We start from the raw sequence: 19,412 nt of genomic DNA on the forward strand, positions 1-19,412 counted from the left end.
TTACTACTGGGGATTTGGGGGGCGCGAGGGAAGGGATAAAAGGAGGAACCGAATAGGAAAAGTGTGACTACAACTACCTAAAGGAAGTGGAATGGGGAACCCAGCCGGCAGTGCAACGCCAAGGTCATCCAACTGGGTTTCCCACACTGGCATCGCTCAGGTTGTGACCGACCGATCCTATTTTCACAATGAGGGAAGGCAAAAAACAAAAACAAAAAGAGAACTTTGATGGGTCCTCCATGACTCTCTAGGACAGGTGTTTTATAAAGGGAACATTTTCTTTTCTAAAACTGAGCGGAGCTGGGCGGACGCGGTAGCCCGCTCACGGAGAACCACTACCAGGATCCTCTGTGTAACCCGGAGGGAGACATGACCTACAAGTTCAGAAACCCCGCGAATCGGGAGCTCCCTGTGATTGCATCGGGCCCTCCCTGTGATTGCATCGGGCCCTATTCTTTTCAGCAGGAGCCCCTTTCCGGCCTCTGGCCACCAGGGGGAGCTACAGTCGAGCAACTGTTCTTTAGGAACAGCGGGAACGCGTCTACATGAATCTTGTCAAGCCCAGGGACCCGTAGCAAGGTATCGAGGCCGGATGAACCGTATTTCTGCTCTCTCGCGAGCATAAGTAGGCCTCACCCCGCCCTCCGCTCCAGGCTTCCCTTCTTCCCGGCCCGCGTGGCGCCTCAGACCCCTCCCGGTGGCTCGCGGCAGGTGGCGCTGTCTGCGGCGTCGCAGCGGCCCTGGCTGCCGCGGTGCCCATCTCCCAGCGGGCAGTGCGGCCCGGCTCTCCGGCGGCAGCGAGTGCCACGTCCCAAGTGCTACGCGGAGGAGCGGAGCGGACGGCGCGCGGGGGGCGGGGAGCAGTGCGGAACGCAGCCCGACCACACTGATCGCCCGCCGCCATGGGCTCCTCGCAGAGCGTCGAGATCCCAGGCGGGGGCACAGAAGGCTACCACGTCCTGCGGGTAAGGGCTTCGACAGCGGCCCGGGGGGCGGCGGGCGGGAGGCGGGGCCCGGGCGCGGGGAGGCGGAGGCCCCGACGGACTTCTTCCCGGGGCAGCCAGGCCCGACCCCGCGAAGGAGCGGCGGTCGAGGGCGCATCGTTGGACAAGGCCGGCTCGGGAGGCCGCTCGCATCCTGCCTCCCTGGAGCGCCCAGGTTCCGCCGCTTTGGGAGGACGGGCTGGAAACCGAGGAGGCAGCAGGCGACTTGGCCGGGAGTAGCCCAGGCGAGAGGGCAACCCTGACTCATTTTTCTCTTCGCGGCCTTCTCAGCCCCCTCCCCTTTATTCTTAGCTCTCAAAGTTAGGGGAGGCTCGGAGGGGGTGGGAGGAGCAGTCTGCAAAAGAGGTAATGGTGAAGGTAGCATTTGGATTTTCCGAGAAAAGGAAACCTGGAACCCGCAGACTAGAGGCGGAGGGTGAGAAGTCTAGTGTTAATTCACCTCAGCGCTGTCTGGATGTCCGGAAGAGCCAGTTAGGCAACGAAACGAATTGCCTCGAAGTAGGTTTAACGGACTTAAACCTACTTGATTTTCACTGGATTTCTCTCTCTCCTGTGTCGCTGTTGACCTTCCCAACCCTCCTCTTCCACATTTCCTGGCGGGGGCAACTTCCGTTCTCTTTTTTCCTGAGGCTGCTCAGGGTGTAGTGGATTTTAAGATTTAGATCCACAGTGTAAAAGGTAATGGAAAGGAACTTTAAAAAATCCAGGTAAGTATAGGAAAGCAAGTTCAGTCACCAGGATGCAGAGAAACAGTATTTCGAAAGGCGTTTGCTCAGCCGCAGCTATGAGCAGCCTGGATTGTACAGAGCTGATCCTTTCCTCAAGGAATTGGGAGTCCTTTCCTCAATGAAGTGGCAGTGTTGGTTGTGTGTGTGTGCTGTGACACCTGCGTGAGTGATAACATGATGGACTGTTAACAAAGTGGCCCCAATCCGTGGTGCTATTGCAGGACGAAATAGAGTGTAAATAGGTCTCAGCTCCTCACAGGCAAGAGCGTTGTCACTGAAAGTGGGAAAGTGCACCTCCTAGTGCTGCGCTCATCTTCTGCCTTGGGTCCCACGTTCCAGGTGAGAGAACATTTCTTAAACTAAATTAGCAGACATCTGCTTAATGGCGCTGTGATCAATAACCTCTCTGATCTTCAGGATTATCACAGCTAGTTGTCCCTCCATTCTGCTAAAAATTCCTCTTGAAGTCACACACTGGGTCGGAAAGGATAATTTTCCCAGAAAATAAAGGGAATCTATATATAAATCATAATACCTTCCTGTTCCGTTTAGCTAAGCCAACCCCCAGGTGCCACACTGATGGGGGACATGGAAGGAGAATTGTCAGATCCCAGATGTGAAGTGGAAGTTAGTGGCAGTATTTTTCTTTGTATTCTCTGGTTTGATTCCTACCTCTCTGCTGTGGGCTGTGTTATCCAGTATTAGGAGCTGATTGTGGCCATGAATCCCCAATGATAATGTTTTCTAGGTAAAGCACAGTATTAATGAGTGTTAAAAGTCTGTATGAAAGATGTACACATCAAAAGAATTCCAATTTGGTGACTTCTGTTATTGACTGTGTCAGATGTTAAACGATTTGGAATGTTTTTTGTTTTGTTTTGTTTTGATTTTTACATAGGTGCACCTCAGTAAATCACTCATATTCAGTCTGCAGATGCAGAATTACTAGGGACAACCTTAGTTTCCAGTCCACATCTGGAGCATAAATGTTGCAAAAATGAAGTAATTCTTCTTTCATTTGAGTTTTATTAGAGGGAGCTTTAAAAATAGTAATGATCATCTACTTTAGGAGAATTTTTTAAATGTTTCAGACTTCCTAACTCACTCTACCCCATTCTGTAATTGGTTTCTTTGTTTTTAGAGGAGGAAAGCAAAGTACTATGTTAAATCTCAAAATATAAAAATCTTATTTTCATTTGTTATTGCCTAAATTATGGTTGTATATTCTGTCTCTGGATTAGTGAGCTTGTAAACCAGAGTAAATATGGCAGGATAATCATGGAATAAAATCACCCATGTTTAATAAGTTCTAGAATGGTTTAATTAAAAACTAGTTTTCTTTAATAATTCTTTGGCTGTTTCCTTGCTAGTGATAAAAATTTGTGTAAGTATGTTTTGAAAAACCAGTTTATAGTGCACACATATTCAGTGCTAATTATTATGTTATTTTTAAATTGTATTCCTGCAATTCACAGATTGAACTTTCTGTTTTTTCCATTATTTTTCTATATCCGTTGTTAGATTCTGCTTTAAAAAAGTACTTAGCAGACAACTTTGAAATGATTCCAGATTTTCTCCTATGAATAATTTACTTTTTATCTATTATGTATTTATGTATTAATGCACATTTTCATGTTGTGATCATATTACATAGCCAACTCTCCATACTTAAACTAGAAGTGACCGATATAGTTTATGTATCCTTTCAAAAGTGTTTTATGCATGTAAAACAATCCACACTGCATCCCCAACTTTTAACTCTGCTTTCTTTTATAACTGTTAGAATCACATGATACATACTGTTAGACACCCTGGTTTTCTTAATTGGGAAAAGCATCTTCTCTGTCCTTCCCTAGCAGCACACAGATTGGCTTCTCACTTTCTCTTAGCTCATTAGTGAATCTGTTGTAAAATAGTTTGGTTAAGCACCACCCCCTGGTGTCAGACACTTAGTTTTTCTAGTCTTTTGTTGTTACAGGTATTTATCTACAACCTTAAATGCTACCTTTTATCTTCACTGAATTGTATTTCCCCATATTAGTGAATTCTAATGTCTATTTATAGGAACATTGATCTCTGTTTTAGTAAATTAACATTGTTTTCTGATTATCAGCACATGTTTATTAGAAATCATTTGGATAAGTTCAAAAAGTTTAACAAAGAACCTCAATTACCTCTAATCTTACCATCTAAAGGTAACTACTGTTAAAATATTTTTCCTTGTCCTTTTTTTTTTTTCTGTGACTAACATTGCCCCTTAGCCACATTTCACAAAGATTTTGAGTAATTTAACATATTTAAGTATATTACAGTATGGCCAAAAGTTATCATAGGATGTTAGCTTTACACCTTATCCAACAGCTGAGGAGCTGTTAAATAAATTATGGCCTAATTGCAGATTGGAATGCTATGCATTCAGTGAAAATTATGTTTCAAAACACTGGATTCATAGATGTGCCTTCACATATGTTTATTTGCATATGCATTCAAGTGCCCAGGAAAATGGAAAGCTAAAAAGCCAGGATATTAAAAGGATAATTGGTGGATGGCAATATTTTTATTCTTTTAATTTATTTTCCCAACATGTTCACAGTGACTGAAATATTTGTATATATATTTTTAATATAGTTATAAAATTTTTTTTTTTTAAGTGGACTACTAGTGGAAGATTTTTAAATTTGCTGAGAAGCTTCCTTTTAAAAATAACGTTATAGGAAATTTCCTGGCAGATTCCATAAGCCGCGTGGTATGCCCAAAAGAAAAAGAAAAGAAAAACAACGTTATATTTTGGGTTTCTATATGGATTGGGTCCGATTCTGTGTTCACCATGCATACCACTTTTATTCCCATTCTCTAATCCTAACATAAGGCAGGAAAAATGTTAGCCAGGACTTCTCAGCCTTATTAGAAGTTACTCCAGTTGAAGTAACTGTATTTAATAGAGAATTCTTGCCTAGATTTTCCATTATCAAGTGAAACCATCAAGGCCATTTTCAAAATTTTTGGAGTTGCTTTATGGGTGCCCCTTGTAAGATATTTCTAAATTAAAATATTCAAATTAATTCCACTACACTTCATACTCTTTGAAATGGGGGATATCTGAGGACATTCTGGAGCCACTATTCACAACAGCATGGGAACATGGAAAATGTCATGTTCACTATTCCTTATAATTTCCTCTGAGAGAGATTTTGAGATGATGGATGTTTTGAAGGAAAGGCCATTGAGATGAATTGCGTCTTCAGTGTAATAACAGGCCTTTATCTTCTGAGCCATTTGCTGCATACTGGGCAGCATTAGGTATTCTCCTTAGAGGACAGTAAGTGAAATTATTTCTATAGAAAACAATACCAAGACCATATCTACTGTTATATAGATGTACTCTTTCTTAATGTTACCTAAGTAATCTACAGTAAATCCTGCAAGATTTCAACTTCATTCTTATTTTGAGAAAATGAAATCCCATTATTTGGTAGCCATAATTTTTTTTATTCTAACACAGTGTTTGACTTTTTTAACTTATACCTCCATTTGAAAAACATAAAAATCTCACTATTAGCCCCTTCTCTTTTCACTCATTCTGAAAACAATGGGTGCAAAAAGAAAACAGTGGGTTATTTGAAATTTTCCAAATACGGTCTTATAATTGAAAAAGCTTTATAAGCACCATTTGAAGGTTCTAACCTCCCAAAATTGACCTCTGCTAAAGGTTATGAATTGTTTCATAAACATATTTTGCTTTCAAATGTAGAATCAGAATACTTCATTTATGACGAATGTTTTATTTGGGCTTCTTTGGTGACACTAGTGGTAAGGAACCTGACATAAGAGATGCTGGTTTGACCCCTGAGTTAGGAAGATCCTCTGAAGAAGGAAATGGCAACCCACTCCAGTATTCCTGCCCGGGAAATTCCATGGCCAGAGGAGCCTGACAGGCTGCAGCTTATGGGGCCACAAAGAGTCAGACACAGCTGAGTGACTGAGCACAGGCCACAGGGATGTTTTATTCGTTGTATGAAGTACAGTGTCGGTGAGCCTGAGGACACTTGCAGGAATTGTCAGTATCGTTGAGCATAAACTTTCCCAATGTTAATAAGCCTCAAACAAATTAATACTGCCACGTTGTTTGTATACCCTTATATATTTTTTATGATGAAGAGTATTCTTATGTATGGACTTAAGGATCCTTGTTTGGAGAGACCTGCTCTTGGTGGGTGATTATGGTTTTTGGCTCTGGTCATTAAGTAGTAAATACACAGAACTGGCTTTAGTGGCTTTCTGGGTCAAATATTGACAGGGCTTTTTAATAATTACCCTGAAGTTTTCATAAGAATTGAACTTAGAAAAACCGCTAACATCAGTATATTCATTTTGTTGGCTTTAATATTCTATCAAAATGGTTAATTATATTGCTTAATTCACTAGTAAAATATCAGTTAACAATTTAATAGAAAATATCCATAAAGATTTGATATGTGCTTTAGAATCCGACTGTAGCTTGTCTTGGGAGTTGTAGATTATCAAGTAAGATGATTTTTTTTCCACACAATATATGCAAAGCCAAAGGAGTTACTTTGAGAGAGTGTGTATGTCCTTCTGACATTGCGTATAAATTTACTACAGCACGAAGAGAATGGTGCTGGGGTTCTTTGGGTTTTGCTTGTGTGTGTGTTTTTTTTTTAAGCACCAGTGAGAAAGCATTTAAGCACATTTTCAGCAACAAGGAACCTTGTGGACATGGATAGATACATTGAGAAACGATCATAACCCACTATTGGAAACCACCGTCATGAATCACTAGATTCTAGTGTCATTCCATCAATTCATTGTTTTTCCTTGGACAGATTGTTGAACTTCTTTGAGCTTTGTTCTTTTTATCTGAAAAGTGGGGAGAGTAGGAATGCCTCCTCCAGTAGTAATGCCTTTTTTTAAAAACTAAAAACCACATCAGATAGTGTATATGAAAATACTTTGAAAAGCATTGAGCACATTGTTTATTAAAACTGTGCTGTCCACCACCTCATTGGTTATTCTGAAGATTAAATGGCATATTCCATGTAAAGCACTTAACATGGGGTCTGGAATGTGATTAAAAACTCAATAAATGTTAGCTGGTGCCTTTATAAGCATTTGCATTATTTTGTCACCCATTGAGAACCACTACTGTGGTGACAATACTGTTAAAATAAATTTGTAAACATTTTAAATAGTATTTCCACTTAGTCACTCAGCAGCTACTTTTTGTCCATGTACCTAACTGTGTTCTTTACTGCTATTTTAAGTTTTGGATCAGATCAGACCCATTAATTCTATAAATGTGCTTAATTTTTGCAGATCCTCATTTTTGAGGAAATTTTTTATCTGTATGTTAAAAGACAGATGAGGGCCAGTGTTCTTTTCATTGCTTTGCCATTTTTGTTACCGAACACGTGAACTAAAATGACGAAAAGTTTGTAAGATTAAAACGATCTTGTTGAGTTTGATCTACACTATAGAATCAATAGATAGCTTAGCAAGAGACTTCTTTCTTGCTGAGTCATTAGATCTTAAAGGCTGTCTAGTCAGCCTCCTCACTGCACAGCTAAGGAAAAGGAAAAGGAGAATTATCACCTGAGGTCACAAAGCAAGTTTTCTTTCCCTAAGAAACAGGTACCTGAGGTGGTATTTGAAGAGTATAAAATGAGGTGGCATGTTGTCAGAGTTTTAGCTTCTTTTGGAGCAGACTGATTTCTTTTATTATTGTTTATCTAACCTACAGATCTATCTTAGAAAGGTATTATGTAATGATGGGTTTTTACTTCATTTAGTTATCAGAATTTTATTTCTAGTTGCTCCATATGTTACAAGTTATAGGGCCAGAATCAGGAGAGCAATATCTTTGGAGTTATTTTGGTAGAACATGTGAGAAGAATGTTTTAACAGGTGAGCCTTGAACTCTTCTAGTCTGTTTCAAAATTATTTGCCACAGAATTGTGCGTGCGTGCTCAGTCACATGAGTCGTGTCTGACTCCTTGCAACCCCATGGACTGCAACCCACCAGGCTCCTTTGGGCATGGAATTCTCCAGGCAAGAATACTGGAATGGGTTACGATGCCCTCTTCCAGGGGATCTTTCTGATGCAGGAATCAAACCCACATCTCCTGCATACCAGTCAGAAGCTTGGATATCTTTGTATATAAGCTTATAAAACACCTAGTCTGGTGATATCCTGTGTTCAGAAAGTAGCATGTGGTTTCCTTTCGTTACTTTAAGATATTAGTTCTGTATCCTTTAGTTGGAAGTACATAAGTAAAGAGATGAATACTTCACTGGAAATCAACCCAGTATAGAATGATGAGGTCTGTACACAAAGAAGTCAGTCACAAAGATCACATATTGAATGATTTTATATGAGACATCCAGAATAGGCAAATCCACAGAAACAGGAACTAGGATAGTGGTTACCAGGGGCTGGGGCAATGAGGAGCAGCTGTTTAATGGGTACAGGCTGTCTTCCTGGGGTGACCCTTACTAAGTCATGAGTTTTTGGTACTTCTCTATTTTGACATTTGTCAGTTCTGTCATGATTCACTAAATCAATCTCAGAACCCACTGAAACTGCCTGTAGTGATTGAGTGAATCCACATTAGGGATTATTTATGTATAGTTGGTGATTCAGAATCCAGCTTCCAATCGTTGGTGCTAATTTATTTTTATGTAGTAGAGATGGCTGCCTCTTCACTGTGCAGTTTCTGTCATAAACTCACCTTTTGCTTCTTGGAAGAGTATAAAATGTGTAGCATATGCCATCTTGCTTATTGTAGCTGTTTTTTCTAGAGTGCTTATGGAGAATTGTTTCTTTTTATGTTGTGAAGAAGAATGAGTGTTAGAGCAAGTTACTTTGTGGCCTTTACATTGACTGCTCAGTCCTTTTAGACTTAATTGTTGGCTTTCAAACTGTGTCCCTCGTAGGTGAGGTGTTAGGTGTATGTTCTTAAGATTGTGGTGATTTCATTTCTACTTTTTGGATAGAAAGGCCACATCTTAAGACTTTTTATACGTAAGTGTACTGCTTGATGAATTTTCAGAAACAACACACTCGTGTAACCAGCATTCTTTCCCTTTCTGGTGACACCCTTCACTTCAGTTCAGTCGCTCAGTTGTGTCTGACTCTTTGCAGCCCCATGGACTACAGCACACCAGGCCTCCCTGTCCATCACCAACTCCCAGAGCTTGCTCAAACTCATATCCATTGAGTTGGTGATGCCATCTAATCATCTCATCCTCTGTCATCCCCTTCTCCTCCTGCCCTCAGTCTTTCCCAGCATCAGGGTCTTTTCAGATGAGTCAGTTCTTCTCATCAGGTGGTCAAAGTACTGGAGTTTCAGCTTCAATATCAGTCCTTCCAATGAATTTTCAGAACTGATTTCCTTTAGGGTGGACTGGTAGGATCTCCTTGCAATCCAAGGGACTCTCAAGAGTCTCCTCCAACACCGCAGTTCAAAAGCATCAATTCTTCAGCACTCAGCTTCCTTTATAGTTCAACTCTCACATCCATACATGACTACTCGAAAAACCATAGCCTTGAGTGGTCAGACCTTTGTTGACAAAGTAATGTCTCTGCTTTTTAATATGCTGTCTAGGTTGGTCATAACTTTTCTTCCAAGGAGTAAGCGTCTTTTAATTTCATGGCTACAGTCACCATCTGCAGTGATTTTGGAGCCCAAGAAAATGAAATCTGACACTGTTTCCACATTCACCCCACCTGATTGCCATGAGATGATTGGACCAGATGCCGTGATCTTCGTTTTTTAAATGTTGAGTTTTAAGCCAGCTTTTTCACTCTCCTCTTTCACCTTCATAAAGAGGTGAAAGTTCCCTCTTCACTTTCTGCCATTAAAGTGGTATCATCTGCATATCTGAAGTTGTTATTTCTCCTGGCTGTCTTGATTCCAGTTTGTGATTAATCTGGCCTGGCATTTTGCATGATGTACTTGGCATGTAAGTTAAATAAGCAGGGTGACAATATACAGCCTTGATGTACTCCTTTCCCAATTTTGAACCAGTGTGTTGTTCTTTTGTTTAGTATCTGCTAAAACCTTTTCTCCATTTCTTTAAGTTGTCTGTCTTTTTTAAACAGATTTATTGAGATTATAATTTACATAGGATTAAAATAATGTTTTAAACTTTACAGTACAGTGGTTGTTTAGTATATTCACAGAGTTGTGTAACCATCATTAGTATCTTCATTCAGGACCTTTTTATCACCCCAGAAAGAAACTCTATACCCCTTAGCAGCTGCTGTCTGTTCCCCCTGCTCCCATCCCCTGGTCACTAGTAATCTACTTTCTGTGGATTTGCCTATTCTGGATATTTCTTATAAATGAGATTACATATTATATGGTCTTTGTGACTAGTTTCTTTCACTTAGCGCAGTGTTTTCAAGGTTCACTCGTGTGTTAGCATGTGTTAATACTTAATTTCTTTTTATTGCCAAATAATATTCCATTCTATAAGTGTACCACCTTTAGTTTATTCATTGATGGGTTGAAGGACATTTGGCTTATTATCACTTTCTGGCTATTATGAATAGCACAGCTATGAAATTTGTGTGCAGGTTTCTACATAGACATGTTTATTTCTCCTGGTTATATACCTAGAAATGAAATTGCTAGGTCCTGCAATAACTCTGTATTTAACATTTTGAGGATCTGCAAAACTGTTTTCCACAGAGTCTGCACCATTTTAAATTTCCACCATCAGTGTATGAGGATGCTAGTTTCTCTACCTCCTTACCAATCCTTGTTATTGTCTTTTTACTTCAGCAGTTTTTGTGAAGGTGATGTGGTGTCTTATTGTGGTTTTACTCTCCTCCTTTTTGATTTGCATTAGTTTTAGATTCGTTCTAAATGCAGTTCCTTTTTTGAATACATAGCCTATCTTTTCACTTTCTTAATTGTGTCTTTGATGAGCAGAAGTCCATAGTTTCAGTAAAGTTTATCAAGTTAAAAAAAAAATTATGGTTAACTTTTTGTGTTCAGTTTAAGAAGTCGTCATACTTGATGATCCAAAAGATGTTCTCTTGTTTTTCTCTAAAAGCTTCTTTGTTTTACCTTTTATGTTTAGATTTGCTATCCATACGGAATTGATTTTTGAGAGACAACATTTAAAAAATGATTTGTCTCCTCCTCTTAGCTAACTAATGTTCTGTGTCTTTCCCTCGTTTTTTTAAGGAGTGAGAGAGAATTAATACATAGCCAGAAAAATAATGCAGTGTCCAGGAATTAATAGCTTATAAAAATTTGCCCTCAGGTGGTGGTTTGTGGAAGTAGGAAGTTGAATTTAAGATTTGTATGACTCTTATCATATGCCAGAGACTTCACCAGGCATTTCTTGAAGTTAAACCCATTCAATCTCTATGGTGGTCTTCTAAAGTAGATGGTGTTATCTCTTCCTTGCAAATGAGAAAATTGAAACCCAGGAAGATAAACTTTTCACAGCTCAAAAAACTAATAAGTAGGCAAACCATGACTCAAAATCAAGAGGGTTTTGCTCTAAAACTCTTTTATCTTTTCATTGCACATTTTTTCAAAATCATGTAAAATCTTAATTATTAAACTTTCAAATTTAATTTATCCATCTTAAACTTCCATGATATTTGGCCCAATAATAAATAGCCCATGAGGCCAGGTATATGTATTTTTTCTTTTCTTTTTTAATTAAGATGGTTCAGGAAGCTGGCAATGAATCAACAGTCAAGAGATCTCTTATACGGGACACGGTAGTGGGGTGATAATCTGATGCTTGAGATATTAGATGCCTGAGAGATTCTCATCAGTGGATAATATTGCCAGAGAAACTTGCCTGTGTGGATGTTTAATTTGCGTTGTTGTAGAGTTTATTTTCCATGCTGTAAAATGTAGGAAGTTCTGTTTTAAAGAATTAGGGTCAAAAAGAGCCTTCTCTAGGGCCCCCTCTGCTGGCTTCCTAGTCATAGTTAAGTAAGATACCTGGTTGCCAGAGTTGTGCTGGTACTAACAATGTAAATAAATTTAGGAAAGAAATTAATTTCAAGGTCCATTAGAAACAGGTTGATGTTTGTCGCAGATGAGAATGAAAAATAGAGAAAGGATTATCTTGGTTTATTTATATTAGAATCAAAATTTAGCTATTGAATCTTTTGAGTTCTGGGGAAGAATAATCCTAATGGTAGTGGAGACTTTCCATTTCAGATAGTGGTAAAACTTGATACTTGGAGGGTGACATGATAAGAATCAGTGTGTGGGATCACCTTTCTAGGCTGATGACATTACAAAGGTATTAGTAAAGGTAAACTCTTGGCAGCCTCAGTGGAGAAGTCTGAAATTGATCAATCGACTATTTGGTTTCTTAAAAAAAAAAAGTGGTAATTTGGGAACAGTCTGAATCAGAGAATTATTTGATTAGTTGTGGACCCTGTTACATGAGAAATTCCTCTCCTCGGGGGCTTCTAAGGTCTGCAGTAGCTATCTTCTTTTCACACCTCAGGCATTTCACACCTAATTGATAGGAACCTAACAGACAGGCATTTTACACCTAGAGGATCATGACCTTTTGCCAGCTAGCTATGACTCAACTTCTCTGTTCTTATTGTAGCTCTAGGCAGCCACCCTTTTCCTTTTTGAGTTGCCATTTAAGGAGAAATCTGTGTGCCATTTTGGGTTCTAGACATTTTGCTTGATAATATATAGAATATAAAATATGCCCCATTTAGGAAAAGAGTATAAAGAAAATAAGCAGGTATGTACTGATTATTAGAACCAACACTTTTAAATAATAAGTCCCTTTGATATTTAACTTGTTTAATTTACAAAAATGGTTTTAGTCCCACATTTGCAGGAAATTTTACATAAAGCAAAATCAGTTTTAGTAAGTTAAACATTGAGCCATTTTTATAAAAAACTATTCCTTACTGTGACAAATGAAGAAAATCTAGTTTTTACTTCCTTGGAGGCAATAATAGTATAATTTGGCTTTAAATGAATAAAAGGTAGCATTAACCCAAAAATAATGAAAGTATCATCAGTTCAAGATTAAGTCTCATTTGTGAAGTCTGATATTAGAAGGACGTATTCTGGGAACAACTTGGGTTCTGTTTTGAAAGTATTCAAATGATTTGTTACTGTGTGAATAGCTGCAGATTTGTATGTGGATGGATGTGGATCTTTTATTTGCATGAGCCTCAGAATTGATTATTAAAACTGTTTGGACTATTACAGAGGATCAACCTACAAATATAGTGCAAACTCTTTTCATGGGATAATTTTGACAGTATTTAGTAACATCAAGCAGAATAAAAATTCCTTAAAACATTATGAAAATATTTTAGAGGATATTTTATTTATCCTCTATGAAAATACTTAGAGGATAATAGAAAAATTTTTTCTATTAACTTTTTGCTCTTTTGTCATTTCACTGCCATTACTAGCTACTGATATTTGTGTTATTGCAAATTTAGGAAGTTTAATAGTTTATTTTAATGCATTTGAAATTTCAGATGCTAAACATTTGAGTTGTCAAGAAGCTAGGTGAATCTTAATCTTCCAAATAAAACCCTCTGTAAGTCTAGCTGCATTCTTCCTTTCCATCCTTCTCACTGGACTAATGATTAATAAGATATACTTTTGAGTTTCATCCCTACCATTTCCCCACTTTGAGATCATAGGCAAGTTATAAAATGGTTTCTTCACCTGTAAAATAAAAGAATTGCAAAAATCCGTTATTTTAACACTTTATTTGGGTCATGGAGACACCCTTTAGGAATCTGATGAAAGGCTGAAACCTGCTGATTCATACAAAATGTTGCACACAGTTTATTTCTGTTCTCTACCATCTTGTTGTCTCTAGTTAGGGACATTATCCTCGTTTTTCATACTTCTGGGTTTTTACTCATATATTCTTTCAACTTTCAGATGTTTTTTCTCATCCCCCTTAGCCTTCCTTAGTTCTACCCTCCTTTTAAAGCACAGCTCAATTTATTTTTCTAGGAAACTTCTTCACTCAGATTTAATCTCACCCTTAAAACTTTGTGCCTGTAACTCTCAACCTGTTTGCTTTCATATTACAGTTATTAGAGGTCTGTGTGTCCTCCGTCTCCCCTTCTTCTTGCCTGTTACTCAGCAGATTATAATGTTTTGATAACAGCAGCTGTGTTCCTACATTAGTTTTGTAACCAAGTGGTACCTTGCTAGTAGTAGTCATGGGATAAATAGAATAAATTAATTTTAATTTGCCACTTAGTTGTAATGATTAACTGTCTGCTATGTCATGTGCTAAATGCTGGGAGGATTGTTTCCTCCCACCCCCTAAAAAGTGGAAAGTAGTGTGAAATAGAACCAGAGGGAAAACCTCATATATGAGATGAATTTAAAGAATGCGTAGAATTTAGGGAGCTGCAGGGGCATTATCTGGAAGATAAGAGAAATGAGAAAACTAGTGAGTACCTGTGTTTTCTCATAAATGAGATTAATCTGTTTTTACTGAAGTGGTAGATATTAAAATTTAACTTTTAATTCATAATTAAGCTTTGCACTTTTCTTTTTTGTTTTCACAGGTACAAGAAAATTCCCCAGGACATAGAGCTGGACTGGAGCCATTCTTTGATTTTATTGTTTCTATTAATGGTTCAAGATTAGTAAGTTCAGCTTTTTGTAGTTTCACCTATGATAATTTGTCATCTTTTGAAAATAGAGATTTTCAGATTATCTGAGATGGATATTGATTTATTTATTCATTAGTTACAAACATTACATAGAGTATGATACCAATAAAATAACCATGTGTTAGTAAACATGAGAACGTCAAATATATTGATAGAATACTACACCTCACACTCCAGTGATTAGGGGGATGAAGAAAGACACTGGAGACTTCTACTTTGTATATTAAATATTTATTTATTTTTTAAGCAGAAAGATGTGATTTTGTTGCTTTTTCAAAAAATGTCAGACTTTTATAGGTTATTGACAGATGATTTAGTAATGACTCATTCTCAAACAACTTGTCAATTTTCTTGTCACTCAGTTCCCTGATATAGAAATAGTGTTATAAAACTAGACAGAGATGTGTTCTAAAAGTGCAGAATTAAAACCACTTTTCAAAAGTTGCTTCTAGTTTACATGTAGTAAAGTCCAATAGGAAGGAAACTGTATTATAATTTCAGTAAATTCTTATGACAATGGCTATTTGGTTTATTTTTTTACGACAGTCTAAGTTTTTGTTCATTACTTACTGACATGTCTTACATAATGGCCTTTATTCATTTACATAATGAAATATTTAACATACTATTTCCTACCAGTTTGTACTAAGTGTATATGTGAGGAGTAAAGTCCAAAATTAAACTTTAACTCCAGCAGTGTTTTAGATTTTAAAATCAGTCACGCCAACTCTGTTAGCAGTATGTCTTCTTGTGGAATAATTAGAGTTTTTTATCATTGAAGCCCTGGATCATTTCAAATAATGGTGGGTTTCAAATTCCACGATTCCATAGCTGGCTATTAGAAAAAGTCAGAAGCTGTTGCTAATGTTACTGAACACAAGTTTGTGTGCCTGACGCACAGTGAGGCCAAATAATACCGAAATGTTAGAGTTTATAGCAGAGAAAGGTTTATTCCAGGACAAGCAAGGAAAACTGGTGGTTCATGTTCAGAAAAACCCAGACTCCCTAAAGGGTTTCAGCAAAGCATTTTTGAAGTCAAGGTGAGGGAGGGGTATCCCAGGGTATGTGATCAGCTCATGCACAGTTCCCTGATTGGTTGGTGGTGGTCAGTCCTTAGGCATCAGAAGGTCTGTGGCTACCTGCTTATAATCTTCAAGTAGTTATTTCTGCTTTTGGTGGTAGTTTTTGGCATCTGAAAAACTTAGGAAATATGCATGAGATACTATAATCTGGGTACTTGAGAGAGGAGCTACAGCAGAGGATATAGGGAAAGGCCTGTCCCCAGAGGATCCTGTAGAATCCTACTCGGTTACACTAACATAAGTTCCTAATTTCTTGACATTCTTTTACTTTGAGGAATATTGAGTGTTAATGAAATCTCCGCTTATTGAATGTTTTATTTATGTTAGTTATTAATATTACTCCAATAGGGTCATAGGATGCTTAAGCTAATTAACATTAGATTTTTATTATATTTATTAAGAAAAATTTCTATGTTTACAGAATAAAGACAATGATACTCTTAAGGATCTACTGAAAGCAAATGTTGAAAAACCTGTGAAGATGCTTATCTACAGTAGTAAAACACTGGAGCTTCGAGAGACCTCAGTTACACCAAGTAACATGTGGGGTGGACAGGGCTTGTTGGGAGTCAGCATTCGTTTCTGCAGCTTTGATGGAGCAAATGAAAACGTTTGGCATGTGTTGGTAGGTATCAACTGTGAACTGTTACTTGCAGTTTAAGAAACAGTGTAGAAAGGTGTTTTAATAGTGGTGGTTTCCAATTTGGGAGACTGTAGGGCTATTATTATTATTATGCTACTTTTAGTTTCTGAAAATCAAAATTGGTTTTAAAATATGTATTAATAAAAAAAACAGCTTGAGGAGGAAAAGCAAATGTGATGCCTAAACATTTTTTCTAATGATTTATCCATTAGAAGACGTTAAATTAAAGCAAATAGCTGCAGAAATATTTTAAATATTTATAAAAATATTGTTGGTTTTTTTTTTAATGTTTGGGAGATTTAAATAGGTGTATCCTATAGCTTCTGATCCAACATGGTCTCTAACAAGACAAATATAAGAGAGTTTAAATTACTATAATGACTGAACTGTACAGTTTGGAAGATTATTTCATACACAGTAATTTAATGGGGATGCTCCGCTGGTGGCTCAGCAGTAAAGAACCCTCCTGCCAATGCCAGAGACATGGGTTCAGTCCCTGGGTTAGGGAGATCCCTGGAAGAGGAAATGGCAACCCACTGCAGTATCTATGCCTGGCAAATCTCATGGACGAAGGAGCCTGTCCCGCTACAGTCCAAAGGGTCATAAAAGAGTCAGACAGGACCTAGTGACTAAACAATAACAACAGTTTGATTGTGTCATCCTAGGAAGTGGAATCAAATTCTCCTGCAGCACTGGCCGGTCTTAGACCTCACAGTGATTATATCATTGGAGCAGATACAGTCATGAATGAGGTAATTTGTTTATTAATACTAAAAATAATTTAACATTTTCTCACTAATGTTTAAATTCAAGTATATTTGCATACTTTACATTCAGAGTTGAAATTTAGGTCTTTGCTAATTAAGATAGCTTATGCTCCAGGGTGATAAGCAAAAATATGGAAGATGTCTCTTGTACCTCAAGATTAAATCAAATCCTCACTTTGATTATTGATTTCATTTTCTCTTTTTCTAAGGTAGCAAAATTGGCTTACCTATTTTAGTTGGATCCTTTTCCTTGTTTGTTAGCTAGTGGAAATATGTATTACTCAATTACAAATGACAGGAAAAAAAGGTGCCCAGATAACCAGCTCTTAATAATAGGAAGAAAGCAGAATTTGTTGAATTTGGGTGTAGAGAACTTTTACTCAATTGCTGACTAGGTCTTACAGAACTGAACATGAGGCCTTGCTGTATAGGTCGGTTTTAATAATACTGATTTAAGAAATGCTTTTTATGCCTAGGGGCAGGGCCCAGAATCTGGTTTTTATGTGTGTTTTGTTGTTGTTGTTCTTTCAGGTGTGTTTTTTGTTTGTTTGTTTTAGATATTAACTAGGTTTGATATCTACTATTTGAGACTTAGTATTCAAAAGTTCAGTAACATAAAAATATTTTTCTCCTATAATGCTTTTGCAGTCTGAAGATCTATTCAGCCTTATTGAAACACATGAAGCAAAACCATTGAAACTTTATGTGTATAATACAGACACTGATAACTGTCGAGAAGTGATTATTACACCAAATTCTGCATGGGGTGGAGAAGGCAGGTAAGGTCACTTTTTTTACACTAAGTTACAACTGCTTAAATTTACCAGTCAGATCTGTTGTAAGCATTGTTTTTATTTTGAAACAAGTTATTGGTTTATAGTAAAACCTCGAGAAAGGCAAAGAGCCAACCTAGAATGTTGAATCCAATCATTCATTTTTTTAAAGCACAATTTAGTGAACATGGTACACAAACTCTAGTCCTTTTTTTTTTTAACTCATCTAAGCACAAACTAACTTTTTGTTTTGTTATTTTAGTAAAATAGTTTTCAGTTTTATTTTCCCAATTCTCTCCTCAGCAATGGGACAATAAAGTGTAACTTTCTCTAGTTGCTGGGGGAATTTCTTAGCACTTGGAGGAAACTATTGGCTTTCAGACATGAACAGACCAATTTTGACCAAAAGTTAGGCAAAATTGCAACAATAAAAAGGAGTTTAGAAAGAGGGTCAAGCCAAACAGAAAACCAAACTTTATAAAATCAGTTTTCTGGGTCTTTTCTTCAAATCAGTTTCCTAATTTCAAAAAATCAAAGCACAGCATTCCTACTTAATATTATATCTGTAGGTCTTGTATTGTTTAAACTGTATAAATTTTTCATTATTTCGTAAGTTCTAAGAACCTTTTTAAATTTGAGGAGTTGTTGAGCATAAGCTTGATTTATAAGAAAGGCTTGGATTTGGAAACTTCTGCCAATGTTTTTAAAAGTTCTAGTACTTGCCAGGTAAAGGATGACCTTAGTTGATGCAAACAGAGAAGGCCTCTGTTTGCCCACAATACCTTAACCCACACAACCCGAGATTCTCCAGCTGGATGTATGCTGCCACCAGAATCCTGACTTACTGTAATTTAAGAAAATGGGACAGAGAATCTGGCCTGTCTGGCAGCTGTACTTGATCAAGTTATGGTTTTTCAATGTCCAGGTTTGTCAGAAAGGTTATCTTCTCAAGGTATTCAAAATTGATTTCATTCTAGAGGGACTGTCTAATATAAACTAAATTTGCAAATAAACTTCTGTATTCATTAGAATTGTGGATTTTCAGCTTACAATAGAAAAATGCTTCCTCTCCAGTTAGAAGAATTCTTAGATCCCATTACTACCTCCTCCTTGCTTGGTGTGCATGAAATCATGGTCTAAGGAAGAGATTCTAGATGAAGTTCAATAACAAAGAACATTACTAGTTTGTTTCTTTTTAATTATGCTGACTAAATACTGTTACATGCTTGTTCTTGGCACCCTTCTTTTCTAGACTAGCAGTTTCTCTTTTTCTGTGGAAGACATTTTTCCTTTTGACATGGTTTTGTGCTGTTGATCAGCTGTTGCTTTAGACAGGCCCATACACACCACCTTCTTGAGTCTGCCCCCATTTGGTATATGTCTGCCTATGGTTTTCATTCCTTCCTCAGAGGCTGACCATATCGCATTCACTACAGCAGAAAATTTTTCTTAGCTTCATTCTTGGGCTGTCTTTAAATTTTTGGAGGGCCTCTCTCTTGCCTCAAGTGCCTTCTCTACCACCACTTAGTTCTTTTGATTAATAAGTAAATTTTAAATGCATTTCGAATGTTTTTAAATGCAGCTGCCTCTGAAAGGCTTTTATTGATCAGTATATTTCATCTCTCTTTCTTCTAAATCTGAGATCCAGTTGAGTAAAAATTGCAGCTTAATGGTATAAGGGAGGAAAAGTGAGGGAACAAGTAATTTTGTAATGTGAAGCACTGTTATGGAATCAG

General features: G+C 37.6%; 1 protein-coding gene across 3 annotated transcripts in view; it reads left to right on the forward strand.

The window, feature by feature from the left end:
- The first annotated feature begins 684 nt into the window (after positions 1-684).
- GORASP2 (golgi reassembly stacking protein 2) overlaps positions 685-19,412 on the forward strand; it is a 28,757-nt gene continuing 10,029 nt past the window's right edge. The window contains exons 1-5 of one of the 3 annotated variants that reach the window (XM_065931739.1): positions 685-965; positions 14,304-14,384; positions 15,915-16,118; positions 16,802-16,888; positions 17,552-17,682. In XM_065931739.1, coding sequence (XP_065787811.1) covers positions 903-965; positions 14,304-14,384; positions 15,915-16,118; positions 16,802-16,888; positions 17,552-17,682 — 566 coding nt within the window. In that variant the 5' untranslated portion in view covers positions 685-902. Of the gene's footprint in view, positions 966-1,115; positions 1,503-14,303; positions 14,385-15,914; positions 16,119-16,801; positions 16,889-17,551; positions 17,683-19,412 lie in introns of those variants that run through there. The other 2 variants (XM_065931740.1, XM_065931738.1) reach the window with 2 other exon arrangements.

Source organism: Muntiacus reevesi, chromosome 3 (assembly GCF_963930625.1).
Source record: "Muntiacus reevesi chromosome 3, mMunRee1.1, whole genome shotgun sequence".
NCBI lineage: Eukaryota > Metazoa > Chordata > Mammalia > Artiodactyla > Cervidae > Muntiacus > Muntiacus reevesi.